This window comes from Micrasema longulum, unplaced genomic scaffold (assembly GCF_059751315.1).
Source record: "Micrasema longulum isolate JH-2025_06_02 unplaced genomic scaffold, ASM5975131v1 h1tg001129l, whole genome shotgun sequence".
Taxonomy (NCBI): Eukaryota; Metazoa; Arthropoda; class Insecta; order Trichoptera; family Brachycentridae; genus Micrasema; species Micrasema longulum.
Window position 1 is genome coordinate 33,469 of NW_028278317.1, and position 20,504 is coordinate 53,972.

Here is a 20,504-nt window from a genome sequence, read left to right on the forward strand (position 1 = left end):
TGTGTTGGTCTGTAAAACAAAGATTTATTTTCATTTTCATATTTAGAATTAAAACACCAATTACATTATCATAAAGTTTTAAACATTACCTGTAAAACAAAATAACGACATTTAAAGTTTATTTGTCGATCTTTCTTTAATAACCAAACTAAATTATTTTTCTAATATTTTCCCCACTTAAATGACAGCCGCCATTACCAATTTTCTCTCGCTGGCGCCACCTATTGACTTAGCCAAGTCAACACACAATCACATTTGAAAAGCGCGCCATAATTCAAGCATAAATGAATCTTAAGCTAGGGTTTCCTAGGAGAGCGGCGCCCGTATCTTAACGGCCGTAGTGAAAGAAGATGAGGTGGACAGCCGTCGTAACGGTGACTAGAGAGTGGTTTCCTAGGAAAACGATGTTGATAACACCGTTAAAAAATAAAACCACTCTCTAGTCACCACTACGACGGCTGTCCACCGCATCACCGTTCACTACGGCCGTTAAGATACGGGCACCGCTGTCCTAGGAAACCCTAGCTTTAGACCTTATTTCTAGGTAGATATTTCTTTACATTAATAAATATATTTTTTTTTTTTACATAAATCATAAAATATTGATACATGCAGAAAGCAATTTGTAAAAATGATTCTTTCATCCAGGAAGACAGCCCTAAAGATGGAGGGATCTCAGCATGTATCATATAAAAGAAAATATAGTTTTATAGTTCCATAATACTCTAACAAGTTCCATAACACTAAATACTTGGTTGTGATTTGATGGTTGTTCTAATCTAATCCATGTTGCGTCTAAACGTATTGGACTTTGGATTTGCCATCGATGTATACACTGTATAAACTAATTGGTTTTCAAATAAAACTGTCATACCAGTACGCAGTCCGCTCTCTTAAGACCATTACAGTAAGTCTTGTAGAGTGAGATGATGGTGGCCATCTTTGACAGGTACACGCTCGCAACCGAGTGAAAGTGGATCTCGCCATCTTCCATCACTAGCTGCTCCAGGATGTCTTCGGATAACCTCAAAAGCTGAAAAAAAAGAATTACAACACAAGTATTAATCAGTGTAAAAAATTATTTATTCTAAATTAGAGGTCCCTTACTGATATTATTTATTGCATTGAATTAAACCAATCGGTATGAAGAAGGTATATGATAAAAAATATGGTTAATGAATTTTTATACCAGCAAATGAAGTAATAAGCCGGTAACCTGATTCGTTGAGATAGTCAGTGTAAAATTTAAGAAAGAAGTAACTTGTCAGTCGGCTTTCAGAGCCAGAAGAGCGAGGTCGTGTTTACCTTGTCTGTTGCGTATCGTGGATTTCAAACAACGCGTTACAACTTTTTTTAAAAATAAATTAAAAGGTTCCTGTCTGTCCACATCCATCTTTTTCTACGGATTTGACACCGTGCACCTTTTGGCTCTTCCCAAAAATAAAAACCGCGCAAAAAGGAAAACTTTTCGAAACCGTTCCCGACTTTAAAAGGACCACGACGAGGCAGCTGAAGGCCCTTCCGAAAGAATCCTTCCAATCATTTAATCAACGTTGGGGTAGTGCATTGCTAGTAAAGGAGAGTACTTTAAGGAAAATAATTCAGTAAGGAAGTTCAGTGCTATGGGAAATTTTTAACATGTTTTTTTTTCTTAAAGACGGTAAAACTTAGAGCATTAAATTGTACGGCAAAGTTTCCCGATAATGTAAAAAAAATAAATTTAAATGAACTACTTAAAACGTGTAGGTTCTGTAATACAGCGGTTTAGAAAAGGTAATTAACTGTGTATTGTGAAAGATTTCCGGTTTCCTGAAAACCATATTTACCGTGCTGGATGGTCCGGCTCGAAGGATCATGTTGAGGATCCCTCGTTCCCACGAGGTGTGAAGAAATACCTCAACCCGAGAAGGATAATTTGGAGAGTGAACTGTATTGTGGGGGTATTTAATAAAAAAATATTTGTTTTTAAAATTGTTGACTCCCTTTCGTGCTGCTGCGGATATCCTAACCAATCTTCTGAACACATCCTGTGGTCTTGTCCCTTTCCCCTTCTCTATTATTACCGAATGGAGCTTCTCGCTACTATTCGTGGCCCTGTTATAGGTCCAGTCGGATATTCAGATCTGGTGGCTTCCAAAAAGAATTTCAAGGCTTTTAAAAAGTTTTGTAATCATTTTGGCGAATTGATCATGTCCAATCAATTTAATCCCAGTCAGTGAAGAATTCCCTTCCCTCTTCTCTCAATCCAATGAAGTACATATTATGTACTTCTGGATTACCTTCTTTCAGCACAAAGATGCTAAGGCTACCAGATTTCAGAGAGTTTCTTCAGGCAGCTTTTCTCGTTTGACAATGAGCAAATTTTCCGTGTATGTGGGCACCGCCCAGAAGACTTATGTCCTCAGATGCGGTGTGCGGTATGTGGTGGGCAAGCTGTTTTGTAAGGGAAAGAAGGTTGCGCAACTTGTTTAACCTGCTGACGATGAGGCGTGACGAGATGCTGAATCCTTGAGGAGAAGTTAGTGGTCTCGCGACGCTGGCACAGCTAGTATAAAAATGGCGGTCTATGTAGACGCTGGCACAGCTCGTTTTTAATAATTTATTCTAAGTACTTTACTTGTTAGATGTTCGTTTGGTACTAAAGATTTCATGTTTTTTCCGGCATTCACAAGTAGAATTATTGTTACGTGGAGTTCGCTAAAAAATGGGAAGTGGTACGGATGTGGATAAGTATAAATATTGTTGAGAGCTGGTCCGATCAACTCTGTAATAAAATTATTCGAGGTATTTTTTTACAAACCGAATGAGATTAAAAATTCATCAAAATACAGAAAATGCATTTTTGCATTTGAGCTTACCTCTTCGCAGTTTTGAAAGAGCAATTTGTGTTCTTGCGGCGTTAGGATATCAGTTCTGGAAGAAAGCGGCACTACGAATCTCTCCATCCCAAAATGTAAGGCCTGGGCGTAATGTTGTTCCCTCAGCACGAGGGCGTGGAGGGCCCTGCTGACCTCGCTCGGGCTGCCAGATGCGGTCGCCGCGCCCAGGGCAGAGAGGCTCTGCAATTAATGCATGGATAACATTAGAATCAGAAGTTCGAAGCGGAAATATTGCGTTTCATAAAAAGAAACAAAGCAGACCAACATGGACATGGAAGTCCCCCACCACTTACCCGGATACTTTTTACAGGTCCTCTTTTCAGATCCGCACATAAATAAACTCAAATTTTAAGCTTTAAAGGACGGTTAATTCCTTTTTATATTTTACATTCTTTGCGCATAAAAAACTGCGTTATTTATAGTTAATATTTACTGCTTTTCATTTAATCCCTTACACCTGTAGATATCGGCGACTTGTCTGTCACCATCGTCATTCCCTTTTCAATTCTAATGGTGCATAGGGCACTGCATTGGTAAACCAATTGCAGCGTATCTTGATCATTTACGTTACATGAAGGTAAAATAATCAGTCTTACGCTTTAGGTACCAGTTTAGGGACTATGAAATATTTTGGTGTGAAAACACCCATTTAAATAAATATTTCATATCAACCATGTCAGGAATCGAACCCGAGACCTCTCGCAAGGTAGGCAAATGTGCTGACCATTACACGACGAGGCCGACTGTCTGTCACCACTAATCTAATTGATTTTTTTTGTGAACAAATTTGGACCAATTTTTCTGTTGACTAGTCTGTTTTAAAGCCCTTTAAAGCGCACTTTTCTTGTATTTGAATATTTTAATAAAATTAAAAAAATTCCAAATTGTGACGGCAATAGGGTATGTTAGTTCATTAGTTTGTTAGTAAACTGAAATAAATAAGTTCGATCGGGCAAACCAAAGTAATCTTTTTTTAATTTAATTTTTTTAAATATATATTTGGACCCCTGTATTTAGTAGCCTTACGTGTCATATACAAGGCTAAGGTACTTAGAAAAAAATCGTATTTGTTTGTCTTGGAAATGGGATGTTCGATCACTGATTTTGGTTTACTACCTTTATGAGTCCAATCACCATTGTTGCAAAGTTCAAGAACAATGGCGCGTGATAACTTCTTCTAACAACAGTGGATATATGTTAAGGACATTCCATGTTTCCTGCATTCTGCTTCAAGATTATGGCGTTGTAAACTAAAAAATGGGCACTGAAATGTTCGATACTCGTGAAGAAATATCATCGCATGGACAATAGTCATCATTCCTTAATTTAAACCTATATAGGTAACTTCTCATAGCTCCGTGTCCGGTAAAAATTTGGGTCGTTTCGAAAGTACTTCGGTGATGATGACGGAAGTTTGCTGCATCAGCCAGCGTTGGGTTTAGTGATTTTACCTGTAGAAGAAGCGCGGTAATGATCCTCCCAACGCTGCTGCGTATTTTGTTTTATACAGCGTTTAGCAAGGCTAGGGGGAAATTCTGAGAAGAAAGGTGCCGTTCTTTTACAAGTTGCGGCTCTTGCTCCAAACCAAAGTCATCGCCACTCCTCCACCAGGGGTGGTATTCTAAACGCTCTCGCGGCCGTATTATTGTGCCGCAAAAGCGGTTCAGAGTAGTTAGGGTGCTAACACAGTTAGCAACCTTTCTTATGTTATTTTGTCTGTTTCAATGACATCTCATCTCTCGAAAATAAAAACAAATCAAACCTAAAAGAAAGCCATTATTTTAAATAACTTGGTGGTTATTTTGTAGAACTCGGTATTACAATTTTACTAATTATTATTTTAATCCTTTGCCATCTCAATTCTCTACGACTAAGCTACGACCTGTAGCTCAATCACAAATAACTATCACCGTGCTTAAAAACATGCTAAGCATTTGAGCGATCACAATGAACAATAATTATCATATTTGAATTTGTTGCAACAGAGAGGGAAAACATTTTTGAGAAGGGAATTTGGGAGTCTAGGGAAATGCCTAGACTCCCATATTTACTTTTCAAAAATGTTTTCCTCTCTGTTGCAACAAATTTAAATATTAACAACTCCCTAGGAAGAAAATCCAGCCAGTCTGCAAGCATTTGGACATACTGCAAACATTGTTGAATCAACTATCTGGCAAAAGAAGAAGTATACAAAATTGGAAAATTGTTTTCAGGCGTTGCCAAGTAGGTGAATTGGTTCAGCCGGATGAATCTCACCCATATGATAAAGGTTTCAGCTCTTTTACTTCACAAAAGTCAATAGATGAAAGAGTTGAGGAAATTTGGATGTTCAAATATAGGCAGAATGGTGAATGTTACCCAGTGTGTAAAGTGGCCACTTAAACCAGCCAATGACAGGTCATAAGCCCTGTAAATGCCTAGACTACAATTTTCCCTTCTAAAAACGTTTTGCCTCTCTGTTGCAACAAATTTAAACACGAACAACTCTCTAGGGAGAAAATCCAGCCAGTTTGCAAGCATTTTGACATACTTAAAACATTGTTGAATGATGAGCATGCTGAATTAATATTAATTATTCCTGTATCAACACATTTCCTAGAATCCCAAATTTTGATAACAATTTTTTATCTGAAATCGAAATATATTTTTTAACAAGAGACTTTTGTTTGGAAACAACTATAAATAAAATTATAGAGCCTTTATTGAACGTAGTTATGCAGAAAGCAACCAGCCGTAGAAAGGCGAAACAGAGATAATAGCGCGTTTGTGAAAACAGTGAATAATCAAATTTACACAACAGTTAGAATGTTTTTGATTTTGACAAATGATAAACAATTAATACATTAGTTCTTTTGTATTTCAAACAAGTATCTAATTACGTATTTGAACAGTTTTAGAGTTCTAGAGCTGTGGGTATTTTCTGCAAATTGAGAAAAGCCGTTTTTGATATTAACACAATATTTAGAAGATGATGATTACAGTTTTTTAAATAAAAGCGGTCTGGCTGTTTTAAGCAAAACATAGAATTGACCTTACTACACAACACCAATATCTTCTTTTTTTTTTAAATTGTGGACTGGCCGCTTTCTGCATAACTTTGTCCAATTGCAAATAATAAGTCTAATTCAATCAAACCGTGTTTAACAAACTTTTCGTATTTTCTTTATTTAGTATGCTTTCATGTTTTATTTATTTTTTCTTGTTTTTTTTTTTAAAAGGGTTATTTGAGATCACTCCGTGTGGTCCGTTGACAAAAAGGTTTTTTCAAGACAGAGTTAACAACAAAAACATTTTATTTTCATATTTATGTGTTATTTCCATTGACATAGTTAAACATAGACATGCCCTATAGAGTAAAAAAAATTGCAAAAGTAGCGACACGAAAACGAACACATAGTTACAGTTATTTAGTTTGTTTATTTACACCAGGGCTGCATCCAACGATCATGCATGATGTATACTACCAAAAATTGGAGGAAAGTCATTTTTGGTAGTTGTAAATAACTCACAATTAGAAAATGGGAATCAAGTTGGGATAGAGTGGAATTCGAACCACGGACCTTTTAGCAGTGAATGCGAGACACTAGCCACGGGACCATTACCAGATTCAAATGCAAATGGGCAGAACTGACCGAAATGGGGAAGAGAACTTGAGACGTCACACGCGGAGTCAACTCAAAAATACATATTTTTAAAATTATATATTTATAATACGAATTTTTTTTTGGTTTGGTTCATTAGTCTATAAACAAGTAAAAAAAAACCGCAGAACTTCCCTATCGTTCAAGATATTTAAAAATCGGTAGAGTTACCATCGGATTCGGTAATCAATAGATTGCTACTAAAATCGGTAGATCTACCGAAAAATCAGTTGAGTTACCATCGAATTCGGTACATCGGTAAATTGCTACTAAAATCGGTGAATGTACTGAAAAATCGGTAGAGTTACCATTGAATTCGGTAGGTTGCTACTAAAATTGGTAGATCTACCAAAAAATCGGTTGAGTTGGCAACACTGGGGGAGAGACCATCGCAGGAGACTGCTACCAGATATAGCATGCTTTTTTTTATTGTTAAGTTAATCATAATCCCTTTTCTAAAATATTGTATCCTAACACACAAAGGGTTGTTGGTCTCGCAGAGTTTCAGATACGTTACTATTTTTTTGTATTATGTGCTAACAAAAATTGTGTCCCTTTTTTTCAAATTTAATAATGATCACCAAAAGTAATACAAAATGGTATTGGAAAAAAGAAAAAAAAATACGCTAAATAGATTAATCAAATAATTTTTATTCTCTCAGACTGTCAGGCTGCTCTCAAAGCTCTGAACTCTGTTAAGATCAATTCAGAATTAACCTTGGAGTGCCTACGGGCGCTTAATTGTGTCGCTGAGTGACATTGATTTGGGTACCTGGACACTCAAACAGATGAATTGGCAAGGCTGGGAGCTGAGACAGCCCCAATAGGCCCTAAACCCTACTCTGGGTTGCCTAAATTAGCTTCTCGTAATGAGCTTAAGTCCATGGGCCAAGAAGCAGAGTGCAATGCTGTGGGGAAAAGTACATGGTCAGCACCATCCAAAGAAACTGATAAAAGGGTACTCGCAAAGTTTTGATTTTGACTTAATAAAATAAAGCTCAGCCTCATCAAGTGAGGGTTGTCACTAGAGCCTGCCCAGGGCACTGCAGATTGAACAAACACCGCGCTAGAATGAACCTTTCCCAAACTTCTAGATGTAGGTTCTGCAGTGCAGATAAGGAAACACCTATACACATTTTATGTGAATGTGATGCTTTACATCATAAAAGGAGTCTCATCCTCGGGGGACTACTGGTTAAACCTGAGGATGTTAAAGATATAATAGCCCGATACTTTACGGATCTGGGCTTGGAGGGGAAGATTTAACAAAATATAAACTCTCGCCTTCCACACAGTAGCCAGGCTCTTTATAGACCTGGGCTCGGAGGGTGAGAACTATTCACGGAGACCCGTCACAATAGATCTTTACAGGTTGCAGTGACGTTAGGAGATTACATAGCACTGACTAGGAATAAGAACAAGAATACGTAGATTATTTTATTTGATTTCAAGCTTTCAAAATGGAATATCAAGTGAACGAAAGTCAGCATTTTAGACACCTCCTTTTATTCGTGTTCAATCTAGAAAATGAAGGAGAGATCAAAAAAGGAGAATAAGGAAAATACCCAATCGAATAACTTGTTGTAATTCGATCTTTTGATTTCTTCATTCGGACACTACCTATAGTGGGTAACATACGTACTTTGTTAAACAAATTAATTATTAGGGAAAGTATAAAATGGTACAAAAATAATAAAATAATAAAAGAAAATTCTACAACATTTATTAAATAAAAATAGAACACAACATAAAGAGACAAAAATATAATAACGGAAAGAAATAAATAATAAAACGAATTAACAAAAAGAATTAAAATTATTGCAGCTGTGCATAAACTATAAAATAATTATGGGCTGCTACTTCAGAATTAAAATTATTTTAATTAATAGTAAATTAATTACAAAACGGTCATGTTATTCATGTATCTCAAAATAAATTAATGATTTAATAAAAGTTTCAGCATGGTTGACAAAATTCAACATTTTGAATTCAATTTTTATCAAACATCAACATAAAAGGAATTAAACATATTTTACAGTGTGTAAAGTCACTGAATAGTCATATATTAATCCCTCTGAAAGAAATTCTCCAAAAAATGTTGAAATAAATTGTTGTATTCAATCGTTTGAGACAAAAGAGTAATGCAAAGATAGATTTACATTTTTTTAAACCAGAATAAATTAATTACGTCTTATATCTAATAAAACAAATACATTAAAATATTTTAACTAAAATTAAGTAAACTTATACCCAAACATATTAAATAATACAAATAAATAAGACGAAAGTACAATTAAATAACAATGTTTTAGAGAGAAAAAACTGGCCGAAAAATAATAAAACATTTTTCTTAGACTAGGTAAATCTATAATAAATAAAACAAAAATAGTAATTCTTTTTTTGTAATTTTTGCAGTTATTTTGATCCGGCGTTTTTAAATATAGTTTATTGTGCCGAGTGTCTGCTAAAGGAACATGGCATAACAACTTAAAACAATGCCGTCAAAAAGCACGATACAATATTTCCCCAAAGCTTTTAGCGAAATAAAAAATAATACATAAAATTAAAATTATTGTTTAAAAAGCAGTTTTAATTAACTACAAGATATATGTTTTATTTAAACAACTTAAAACGCATATTATCAATCGTTAGATTGTTTTTTTTAGCTTTTCATACAAATCAAATGAATAAATTTAGTAAATTGAAATAAAAATTGCCTAAAATTTCGCTAACTCCAATAAATTAAAAATGGCACCATAAAGTTGTAAATTTGTAAATTTTAACTAGTAATTTAGAATAAATTAAACGCAAGCACGTCAAAACACCAAGGAATAAATTATAATTAAACAAAAAACATGAATGCATTTCATGTTTTCAATAGTCCAATAAATTTGTAGAATAGATATTTCTACAACCTAGTTCAAATAATTACAATTTAAATCATAATTAATAATTATAAGCCGCAATTTGTGTACCAATACAGTGCCCTATGCACCATTAGGTATAACTTAGGGCAAAATAAAGAACTTGTATTTAATAAACATCTCATATTTTTATTTAAGACTGGTTAAAACAAAAAGTGTTTTTACCCCATTATTCCATAGTTCCAGAACTGGAATCTAAAGCGTAAGTTTGATCGCCTTGCCTTCTAATTGAATGGTCAGAATTGATATACTAATTGATTTTTTTAATGAGTTCATATAAAATATATGAAACACCATATTTTTAAAATAAATAGGACAAACAATTAAAAATAAATTAATTTCCTAAAAAATAAACTTAATAACAATTTTACAGAAAAAAAAATCTACAAAACTATATACAAGACAAATAAAATTCAATAAATTAAAATTACTAAGACGTATGTTTTTAATTTCGTAAAAATTATAATTCAAAAAATGAATCATATCAATAGGGGTAGAAAGGAACCATTTTGAATTATTCAAAAACAGTTTTCGGTTAACAACTAAAAAAATATATACAAAATTTTCTAAGCGTCGATGTCCCACTAAGCTTTAGTTTTTAACTGAAAGCATTATATATAGATATTATGTTTTGCGAATTAAATTAAGTAACTGTGCAGATTGATTAAATGAACAAAAGTAAAGCACATAAATAAATGTCTTGGTCCATGATTTAAGAAAGTACTTAACTAAAATAATAAATAACTTATTCTTAATTCGCACGAGCAAGGTACTATCTTAATAATATTTTTGTATTATAATACAAGTATTTTAAGGTACGATTTTCGTCTCACGTGCCTAGTTTTAAAATTAGTATAAATGACAAGAGATTTTTTATATTAATAGTTTTACTTGACTTGGACGCTACATTGTGTCCCAACGCAATGCCATATGCACCATTAGACGCTGATATAAGCAATAATGCACATGATGCATTGATTGACTAATGCATCCTTTTACACAATTATTCTCATTTCAAGGAAGAAATGGTTCCTCATTCAATCAACGTATCTTCTTCAAAAAATGGGAAAGATATCTCTGCTCAACTCTCCATTCATACGATTACCATTGCTATAATTATGAGTTTGTTTTTTTTATCGTGCAACGGATAATATTACAACACTTCTTTGATTCTCCTCATTTTCCTTTCGAACAATGATACCATTTCAATTAGTCTCTTACATTATCCGTTACTTTTCATAAAATATTAGCATTTCCACATTTATTAAATTCCCCATTACCAAACTTGTTAAATTATTATCTCATAAATTAATACTTGTTTGTTACATCAGCACATTTTTGTTAAATTTTCCTCTCAAACAAAAACACTATTCCCATTGCCACATTGGTTCAATTATCTATTTAAACAACGATACTATTAACTAATTACAACAGGGATGGAGAATACCTTAAATAAGGGAATATAGAAGTCTAGGCATTTGCAGGGCTTATGACCTGTCATTGGCTGGTTTAAGTGGCCACTTTGCACACTGTGTAACATTCATCATTTTGCCTATGTTTTTTGGACAAACTCAAATATTGTAATGAAACCAACTGGTCCAAGAAGAAGTTTAAAAATTGAAGAATTGTTTTCAGGCGTTGCCTAGTATGGAAAATAATTCAGTCAGATGAATCTCTTCACAACAATAAAGGTTTCAGCTCTTTAACTTCACTTAAATCAACAAATGGAAGAATTTAAGAAATATGGATGTTCAAACATAGGCAAAACGGTGAATGTTACACAGTGTGTAAAGTGGCCACTCAAACCAGCCAATGACAGGTCATAAGCCCTGTAAATGCCTAGACTTCTATATTCCCTTATTCAAGGTATTCTCCATCCCTGTTGTAATTTGTTAATTTTAATAACTCCCCAGGGGGTAAAATCCAGTCTTTTGTCTACGAACATTTGGACAAACTCAAATATTGTAATGATACTATTATTACATTGGCATAATTCTCTTTTCATTCAATAATACCATAACCACGCTTGTTTTACGTATCACTACATTATTTGTCCAATGTTTTTTTTTTGAAAAATGATATTTTTATCATATTTACACAATTCCACATTCATACAATGATACCATTACCACGCTTGTTCAATTGCTTTATACAATGATACCAATACCACAATGACGAATTCCACTGTTTTCTAATTCTTTTTTCTATTACCATACTATTAAACTAAGCAAAAATATTTTTTTTAATTATTTTTTGTGTGTTATTTACAAAGATATGATTTTTTAAAGTTACATTTATCAAATACCGCGCCAAATGACTGTAATCAGTGTGCCACTTTTCAGTGGTGACGTCATGAAACGTTTGGCGTTCTTACTTTCACTGACCGGACAAGAATCTATGGAATATTGCTTTGATTACTTCATTTAGTTGATCGTAATTTGCTCCATTTTATTTTATGGTTGTTTTTACGAACGTTTCGATTTATAAAACCTAGAAAGTTTACATAATTTCTGGTTGAAATGTCAAATTATACTCTTTTTTTTCTATGGTCAAAACGTTCCTTACAAGATGCCGGGGCTTTAACGCGGAAACCGGAAATACTCCACGTAGATATAAGGAGTGACGTTGTTATTTACGATTTTAAAATGAATACTATTTTTAACATAAAGTTTATATTTGATAAAAAGGAATCGATTCATTAGTTACGCAAACCTTGACAAAGAAGCTTGTTTGCTTTGAAACCGGTCGGTGAAAAATAAAAATTAGTGGTTAAAAACAAAGTTGTTTTATTTATTTTACTATTTTTAAGATTTTTTATTTATTTTTGCGTGGGTTTTTGAAATATATCATCCTACTCCAAAATTTTTAAATATTCACGTGTACACGAAAACATTTTTAAAATTTAATTTCGGGTCGGGCTGGAATTCCTCATTGTTCAATTCTCCTTTCATACAATGAAACCATTACTATACTTGTTCACTTCTCGTATACAAAAATACAATTACCACACTTGATTATCGCTTAACCACATTTGTTCTATTTTCCTTACATACTATCTCCAAACTTGTTAAATTCGTTCATACGATGGATTCGATTACACCTGTTCAATGTATAACCACATTTGTTCAATTTTCCTCTAAACAATGATCCTTCCCCATATTTGTTCGATTCCCCTTCACACGATGATGCCGTTACCAACCTCCCTCGTGAAGGCCACTTGGGTGAGCGTCGGCCGCTTCTTGCTGGCGACGCTGGTGGCCGCGGCGTCCGAGCGCGCCGTGTTGTTGGAGCACGCCGTGGAGGGGCGGCCCCCGCGCGAGCCAGCGGGCCAGTCCGCCGCGGGGGCCGGCGCGCGGGGCGGCGGCGCGGGCGAGTGCGGCGCCGCGTCGGACAGCGTGGCGTGCGACGTGACGGAGCCGCGCGGCAGGCGCGACGCGGCGGGCCGCGGCTCGCCGGGCGCGCGGCGGAACGTCTCGAGAATCAACTGCGTGCCGCTTGATCTAAAAAAAACGATTGTTTGTATTATTAACTTTGTGATCAAACGGGTAATCATTTCAATGAAACATTGTATAATGTACTGGTTATTTGATTAATGATTATTGCCCATTAAACGATGTTCAATTGCGATATTACCATAATCTAGTAAATTAATCTTCCTCCTTTCCCCCTTCAACATTTTTACAACTATTCCCTACCACAAACTCAAAAATATTTGTCAGAGCGTACTCGATATTTTGTCATTTTTGGAGATCTTGATAAACAAAATATTTCAATTAAAATTATCTAATATAACTAAAATTTTTAACCCACGTTCAAATTCAAATTACGAGCAACTTCTAACTCTTTTTCATTTTAATTCTCTGATAAAACGCCGCGTTGTTTTCGACATAAAATTTCTGTATAAAATATTAAACTATAACGTAGATACTAACCTCCTAATAAAATACAAATAAATGCGGGATTGAGAACACTCACGACATCGGGAAATATTAAAACTGCCTTTTATTTTGAATAAGACTACATACCACACACCTATGGCCCGCATGTGTCGGGAATATAATACATACTGCCGAAACAATAAAATTGTAATTTTTCATGATAAATCTCTTAGCTTTTGCGAATAATCTCTTAGGAATAAATCTTAGTGAAGAAGTACACACGTACAACTTATTTTTTATTGCATTGTATCCTGTATAAAAAAATATATGAAAAAATATGTATTACATCTTAATATATAAATCTATTTTGTGTAATTCTATAATTGAAGATATATAATATATGCATGTAAAATTGTATCGACGAATGCTTTCAAATTGTATGTTTATAGTATGTATCTTTGTTGAATTACCTAATAAAATAAAACAACAATAATTTTAAAAACTAAATATGGTAAATCACCGAAAACTCATTCATGAGAAGCCGGAAATCAGAAACTTATTTAAATAATACAAAATATTACAATTTGAACTTACTTGATCAGCGGTAGAACTTGGCTCTCTGGCATGGTGACGATATTATGCCTATCCACGAAGACGATGTAATCTCCCGGGTACAGTCCGGCTCTCTCTGCTGCCCTGCCGGCATCCACTCTCTCTACCCGGGGAGGTCTGGTCCACAGTACAGAGAAGCCGAAACCTTGATCAGAGCCCCGGTCAAGTCTGGATGGAGAAATTGACAAGATTATTTATGGTAATAACTCAAAGATGGCTGTCTTAAGAATTAAATAAGTTTTATCGTTCACACCCGATTAAAATGAGATAGTTAAATCGAGTCAGTTCGCGGTAGTTGGAGAAACTAAAAGAAACTAGACTCCGATGATACGGACACGGTCCACACGCCGCTCGGTGGACCAATATTGAGAAGGACCTGAGGAGGGAGCAGCTGACCAGTGAGATGACACAAGATATGAAGAGTTGAAGACTGCGTACCAGAAGGGCCGACTCTAGATGAACTGGGAAGAGGCAAGGAAGAAAAAGAGTATCAATCAAACTGCGTGTTTTTTTTTCTTTTTGATCGTTGAGCTAATTGTATAAGGAGGCATCTTAAATAATGGTGATCCCTCAATGAAGAGTAGCCACATTTTCCCGGTTTTTTAAGATATTAAACGGTTTTTGTATTCCGCAAAAAAATCTACTGAAGAAAGGATTAAAATAGAATTTTATGGATGCTCAAATTTCGGTAATACGGGGAAAGTTGCGGTGATTAGAATGACATTTGTCAGAAAAAGTGACGACATAACTTTGTAGTAACGTCAAAGGAGTTATTTATATTGACACACAAAAAATCATTCGTATCTGTTGTGTTAATTTATTTTTTCAATACAATGCTTGACACATAAATCAACATTAATATATAAAATCAGCTTTAAAAATGAACCTTATTATTAACGATGTTCTTACAAGGTTACATCATTTTGCAAAAACGTTAGAGATGGACAAATTGATCAATGTAAATTGATCGAATAAAAAAAAACTCATTTGTTCATGAAAAAAGTATAAATGTCTTTTTTTGTGAATAATTGTGTTAAACACACTGTAATAGGCTTGTTTTTGCGTTTTTATATCAATTTTCGGAAACAGAGTTTCATGATTGCATGAAATAACTGATAAAATCGATTTAATCAGTGATCAGTAATTTTCCATCACTAATGAAATTAGTTTGACAGCTGTCATTCTAATCAAGTAAATTTTAAGGACTATAGTTCATATAAAATCCATTCAAGATCCTTCGGCAAAATTCCGAAATACGTCTCCCATTCGCTAGAATCACTCAAGCACTCATTATTAATTAGCACTGTTCGATTTCTTTACGCCACGAAATCACCCCTGAGTGGCGCATGCTATCATCACTCAACTTAAACAGTTACTTTTTCATAGTAGTATCTCGTCTACCTCATAAATATATTTTATAAAAAATGGTTTATTTCGGTTATTACTGGAGTGGATAAAGCTTTAGGTATTCCCATCCGATACGCCCGCTATTTACGAAGGCACTTCGGGTATATTCCAGAACATTCCGAATGGATGACGCGTGGGGTATTTATGAATATGCAAGCCGGTCTACCAGAAAGTAATTGGTATTTATGACTGGTTGAAATTTCTCAAAAATTAAAAAAAATGGGGTTAGTTATGTAAAAAAATATCTGCACAATGCTCTCTTTCAGTACCTTCTCGTGGTTGTGAAGGGCGTGCGACCAGCGCGGCTCCCGGACGAGGTGGCCTTCCTCTGAACAGCAGCTGGAGCAGCATCGGGTCCTTCCACGGGGTCCAGCTCCAGGTACCTCAGGAACAGGTGCTCGTCCGCCTCGCGCTGCTGCGCGGCCAAGCGCCCGCCCAGGGGGGACCCTGACGAGAAAAGAGGAAGAAAATTACTAGGGTTTCCTGGAGAACTTAACTGCTGAGGCAAATAGATAAGAGGTTACTGTAGGTAATTACAAACACAAAAATATATGCAGAAACAAGATTTGAAAAATCGTTGAATCCGTATGACAGTCAATAACTCAGTGGAAGAGTGCTCTATCGACAGAGAGCATATTTAGCGCCGGATCTAAGGGGCTCTGGCGCCTGGGAACGGAAACTATGGTTTGTTTGATTCAAGGCACATTGCACCCCCTCAACAAATAAATTGCCTTTTTTTACACTCCGAGTTGGGGTTCAAAAATATTTTGTTAGTATCTTGAAGTTTAGTTTGTAAATTACTGATTTAAATTCAACAATTGCAAAAGTGGGTTTTGCATGTTGGTTTGCATGTTGGTTTAATTGGTGTCCTGGCGAAGAGACGGGTACGTCTCGAAACCGGTAGACATAGAAAAGTCGGTAAGTGGTTATGTACAAATATTTAATAACATTTATTGAAATTATATGTGTGCCTTGCTTAATGATTTGATTAGATTACATCTGACTAAATGTTTTTATATATTTGTATTTAACCATTATTTATTGACTTTTAAATGTCTTCTGGTTTCGAGACGTACATCGGCAGAACACCAATTTAACCAACATGCAAAACCCACTAATCACCTTTGCCATAGTTGTTGCACAAAAATATAAAACCAACACGGCATGCATTTCAATAAGCAATGTCCTATTTGTCACAGGAAACTCAATATTATTTCATTTTCGGAGATCCCGAGAGCCAAAATATTTCATTTTAATTTATCTAATCTGTAATACTTAAATATGGTTTAATAATTTTTTTATACGTTAAGGTTTACTTGAAGATTTAAAAAAAGTCATTGTAATATTCACAGTAGTTATTAGTTTTATATATTTATAATTTCGATATATTAATTAATTACGTGCAATCAACGCCAATTATATCACAAGAACGGGTGGGTTAATAGCTAATTGCATTTCTGATACAAGCAATATCATGAAATAATTTAATCAGTGAAGTAATTTCATTAGAAAATAGTGTGCTGTCTTGTCACACTTGCGAAAATTCATCAGTTACATACGCGGAATAAAACAATTCTTACTGTAAAACAAATTTAAATATACAATGCACAAATTCAAGCGGTTACCAGCAGGCCACAATTATTAATTGTCGCACACTCGAGAGATTTTATATGAACTGGCCAAAATTGAAATAATTACCTCAAATACGTGTTATCCTCTCTGGGGTAAAAATAAAAGCGAATCAGAACAAATTTCAGAAGAGACTGGTTGGACCAATGCCAGAGAGGGTAGTTGAATGGATTTAGTAATATTATCTCTGGGGTTTGTTTTGTTTGCCCGCGGATGTGAATTCAATTTTTAAATGAGGAGAAAGCAGTTCGATGCATATGTTTTGTTTTCTTTGGGGCTTTGTATACAATGATGAATGAACGTAAATTCTGTTCCCTTGCAGAAATTCTCATTTAAATTTATTTTTTTTGCACCACAACAGGCCAGGAGGCCCAATTACAGTGGTGAATTACATCACAGAACACCCAGGCTTGAGAAAAATCTTTTTTTTTTGTGTTTTTGTTGTCTCACCGGGAATCGAACTCGGAACCTCCCGTGCGTGAGTCAAGCGTCTTGACCACTACACCACGGAGGCCGCCAAATATGTAAGAGGATGTGTTTGTGTGTATTTGAATTCAGTCCCTTCTGGGAACAGCGTAATAATGGTAGTTTGTTCGTTTTTAAAAGATAAGTAAAATTGACCTTTTACTGTCAGAGTGACCACATTTGGTTTTCCATGGTGTCTGCAACTTTTTGTTTCAATCGCTTATCCTCAAAACATTATATTTTTTTTGACGTGTATTTTAAGTTCGCGACGGACCTCAGCTAAAGCAGATGTCAAATCATAAAAATAAACTTTATATGGTTGATTTTAATTCAGTGGCCATCCATATCATGTAGGTAACCTTATGAGTATCTACATGCTTAAGGGGGCCACAGCGTGCTACCATATATACCAATCTTAGAAGAAAAATAGCCGTATAAAAGGATAAATAAACTGATTAATTTAATAGGTGTTACACTATGAATTCGATATTAATAATGTTTTGGTTGATTTTTTTAGGACGTACGTAAATTTCCTTTAACGTGATTGATACGAGTATGCAAGTGTTCTAGTAAGAAGAAAAGAGAATTTTGTAGAAACCTTATCACTCTATTTTAATTTTGATGTGAAACTACTAATAAACGACTAATTAATTTTAAATATGAATCTGATTTTGTTGGATTCTATATTACAAAACGAAATTACTGAAACGATATAATGAATAACGAAGTGTAAAATAAGGGGCGGGGCATCTTAGAGTTTCTAAATTCTATCGTTAATGCAACCACGTGTTTGTTGGATCCAAAATGAATATTAAGTTGGTACCGGCCACAAAAACATAAGAAAACGAAATATAAAAATGAATTAAAGAAACATGTTTTCAATTTACTAGACAGCACATTTAAAAACTAAAAAATATGTATTAACCCTTACGGATTACTACATTCATTTTACAAAAATAATATTTACTTTTTTTATTCATACTCTGTTGTTTAAAATAATATTTTTTACATCTTTTAAAAAGTTTGTCTGAGTCTTTTGTTTGGTTTTGTCTGGTAGTTTATTGTATAATTTCAGTCCCCGGTTTATTAGTCTCGACTGTCCTTGTCTTGTTTTTGATATGATATTTTTCTGATATTCTCGTATTATGCCCATGTTTACTACAATTTTTTACAAGTTTTAGTTCTTCGTCTACAAGTACATTAGTGGCTAATTTATGTATAAATTTTAATGATTTTAGTTTAAAGAGTTCAGTTCTATTTAATTGTATAGTTTGTTTAAAAAGTTCTCTAGTTATTGTTAGATAGGGAAGGTCATATGATAACTTTAATATTTTATTCTGTTGTCTTTGTAGTCTGTTTATGTCATTTTGATATCCTGTTCCCCATAGTAGTTGCATATAACATATTTTAGTTTTTACATAGGCTTCATACATTAGAGTTTTTTCCGTTTTTGGAACAAAATTTTAGATTTTTAAAAAAAGACTCGATAATGTCGCCACTTTGCTAATTAAATTGCTGATAAGAATTTTCTATGTCAATTGTCTATCTATTGTTAGTCCTAAATATTTAAAATGTTCAATTTCAGTTAGTCGTTCAGAATTCGCATTACTGCATTTAAACAGTATAAATCGATTTAAATTAAATAATAAATTCAGCCTAGGAAAATATGACAGGAGAGGAGGTAACTCAAAGGAATAATGCGCCGTGACAGTCGTTTGTAGTCCTAAGGAAGCACGGGGAACATGACAAGTAAGGAGGTTAGTGTTATCGTTACCGTCCGACTGCGGTTGGTCCAACTGCGCAGCCATGGTAGCGGGGGCAGTGCGGCGCGGCCGGGCCGCATGCAGGCGGAAGGGGCCCGCGAGCGCCCTCCTAAGCGCATGCCGCACGGGGAACGACACGCATCCCAGGAACTCGCTGCGTCTGCGGACAAACATGACGGCGTTAGAAAAATAATAGTCGAGTCATCAACTGATAAATAAACTGAATTATTCGACATACATTTTATTTATTTATTTATTAAAAGAAAACAACAGCCATTACAAAAAAAAAAATATTTTCAAATAAACAAAAATTATAGGCCAAATATAGTTTTTTATACATTACTAAATGTAATGTCAAAAAAAGAAGAAAAAAGCGTCCATTGAAATAGTCACTCCGCATCATTCCACACGTAAAAAATAAACAAAATATTACAATAATAATGAAATAATAAAAAAAAATTACAGAAAAAGTTTTTTGTTTATTCGGACTTAAAAATCCTTTCTTACGTCGGCGGATCCATACGGAGTAATACGGAGTTATCAGTCCTCCCTTCTTTCTTCTTTCAAACAAGGGAAAATAATTACAATATTAAAGTGTACAAAAAAATAAAATATCAGGCAGGTAGAGTTAGATTAAATTATAATTATGTTTTTTAATTAGTGTTCTAGCTTTTTCTTTGCATTTGTTTAAAGTAAGAAAATATACATTTATTTCAGCAAGAAACGTATTATAATTATTTAAAATTCTAGGAAAAGATGCGTTCTTATTAATATTCGTGCTTAAAATACCAAAATGAAATAATTGTTGCAGCAGAGTTGTACGTTGAGGAATACAAATTTTAGTTTTAATTTTATATTTGAATCACTAACTTTGAGGTTATTCATTACAATAAAATAAATAAAACAACTTTTTTTAAACCACTAAATTTTCTAAAATTCCAAATAATACGAAACCAATCTCATACGGCGTAGTTTACATTTTGACCAATATTCCAATAACAGATACGAAAAAAATAATACCTCAATAACTTGACAGTTCAATTAAGCCAGAAGAATCTCTTCGCAACAATAAAGGTTTTTAGCCATTTTACTTCACTAAAATCAACATCATATTTACATTATTGTAGGCCTCGTGATGTAGTAGTCGGCACGTTTGTCTACCGTTCTTCGGTTTCACGTTCGATTCCCGACACGGTTGTCACGAAATATTAATTTAAAACGGTGTTTTTACACTGGAATATTTCACGGTCACTGGAATGGCCCCTGAAGCGTATGACTGATCATCTTACCTTCATGTAATAAAAAT

The 20,504-nt window shown here is 34.4% G+C and overlaps 1 protein-coding gene across 1 annotated transcript in view; it reads right to left on the minus strand.

Annotated features, from left to right (window-relative positions):
- Positions 1 to 20,504, minus strand: part of LOC148276907 (uncharacterized) — a gene marked incomplete at its 3' end in the record, with an annotated part of 180,715 nt that overhangs the window by 31,375 nt on the left and 128,836 nt on the right. Inside the window, exons 5-10 of the mRNA XM_088233603.1 lie at positions 19,210 to 19,358; positions 15,611 to 15,788; positions 13,917 to 14,102; positions 12,644 to 12,944; positions 2,859 to 3,059; positions 875 to 1,033 (exon numbers count right to left, since the gene is read on the minus strand). Coding sequence (XP_088089729.1) covers positions 875 to 1,033; positions 2,859 to 3,059; positions 12,644 to 12,944; positions 13,917 to 14,102; positions 15,611 to 15,788; positions 19,210 to 19,358 — 1,174 coding nt within the window. The remainder of the gene's footprint in view (positions 1 to 874; positions 1,034 to 2,858; positions 3,060 to 12,643; positions 12,945 to 13,916; positions 14,103 to 15,610; positions 15,789 to 19,209; positions 19,359 to 20,504) is intronic.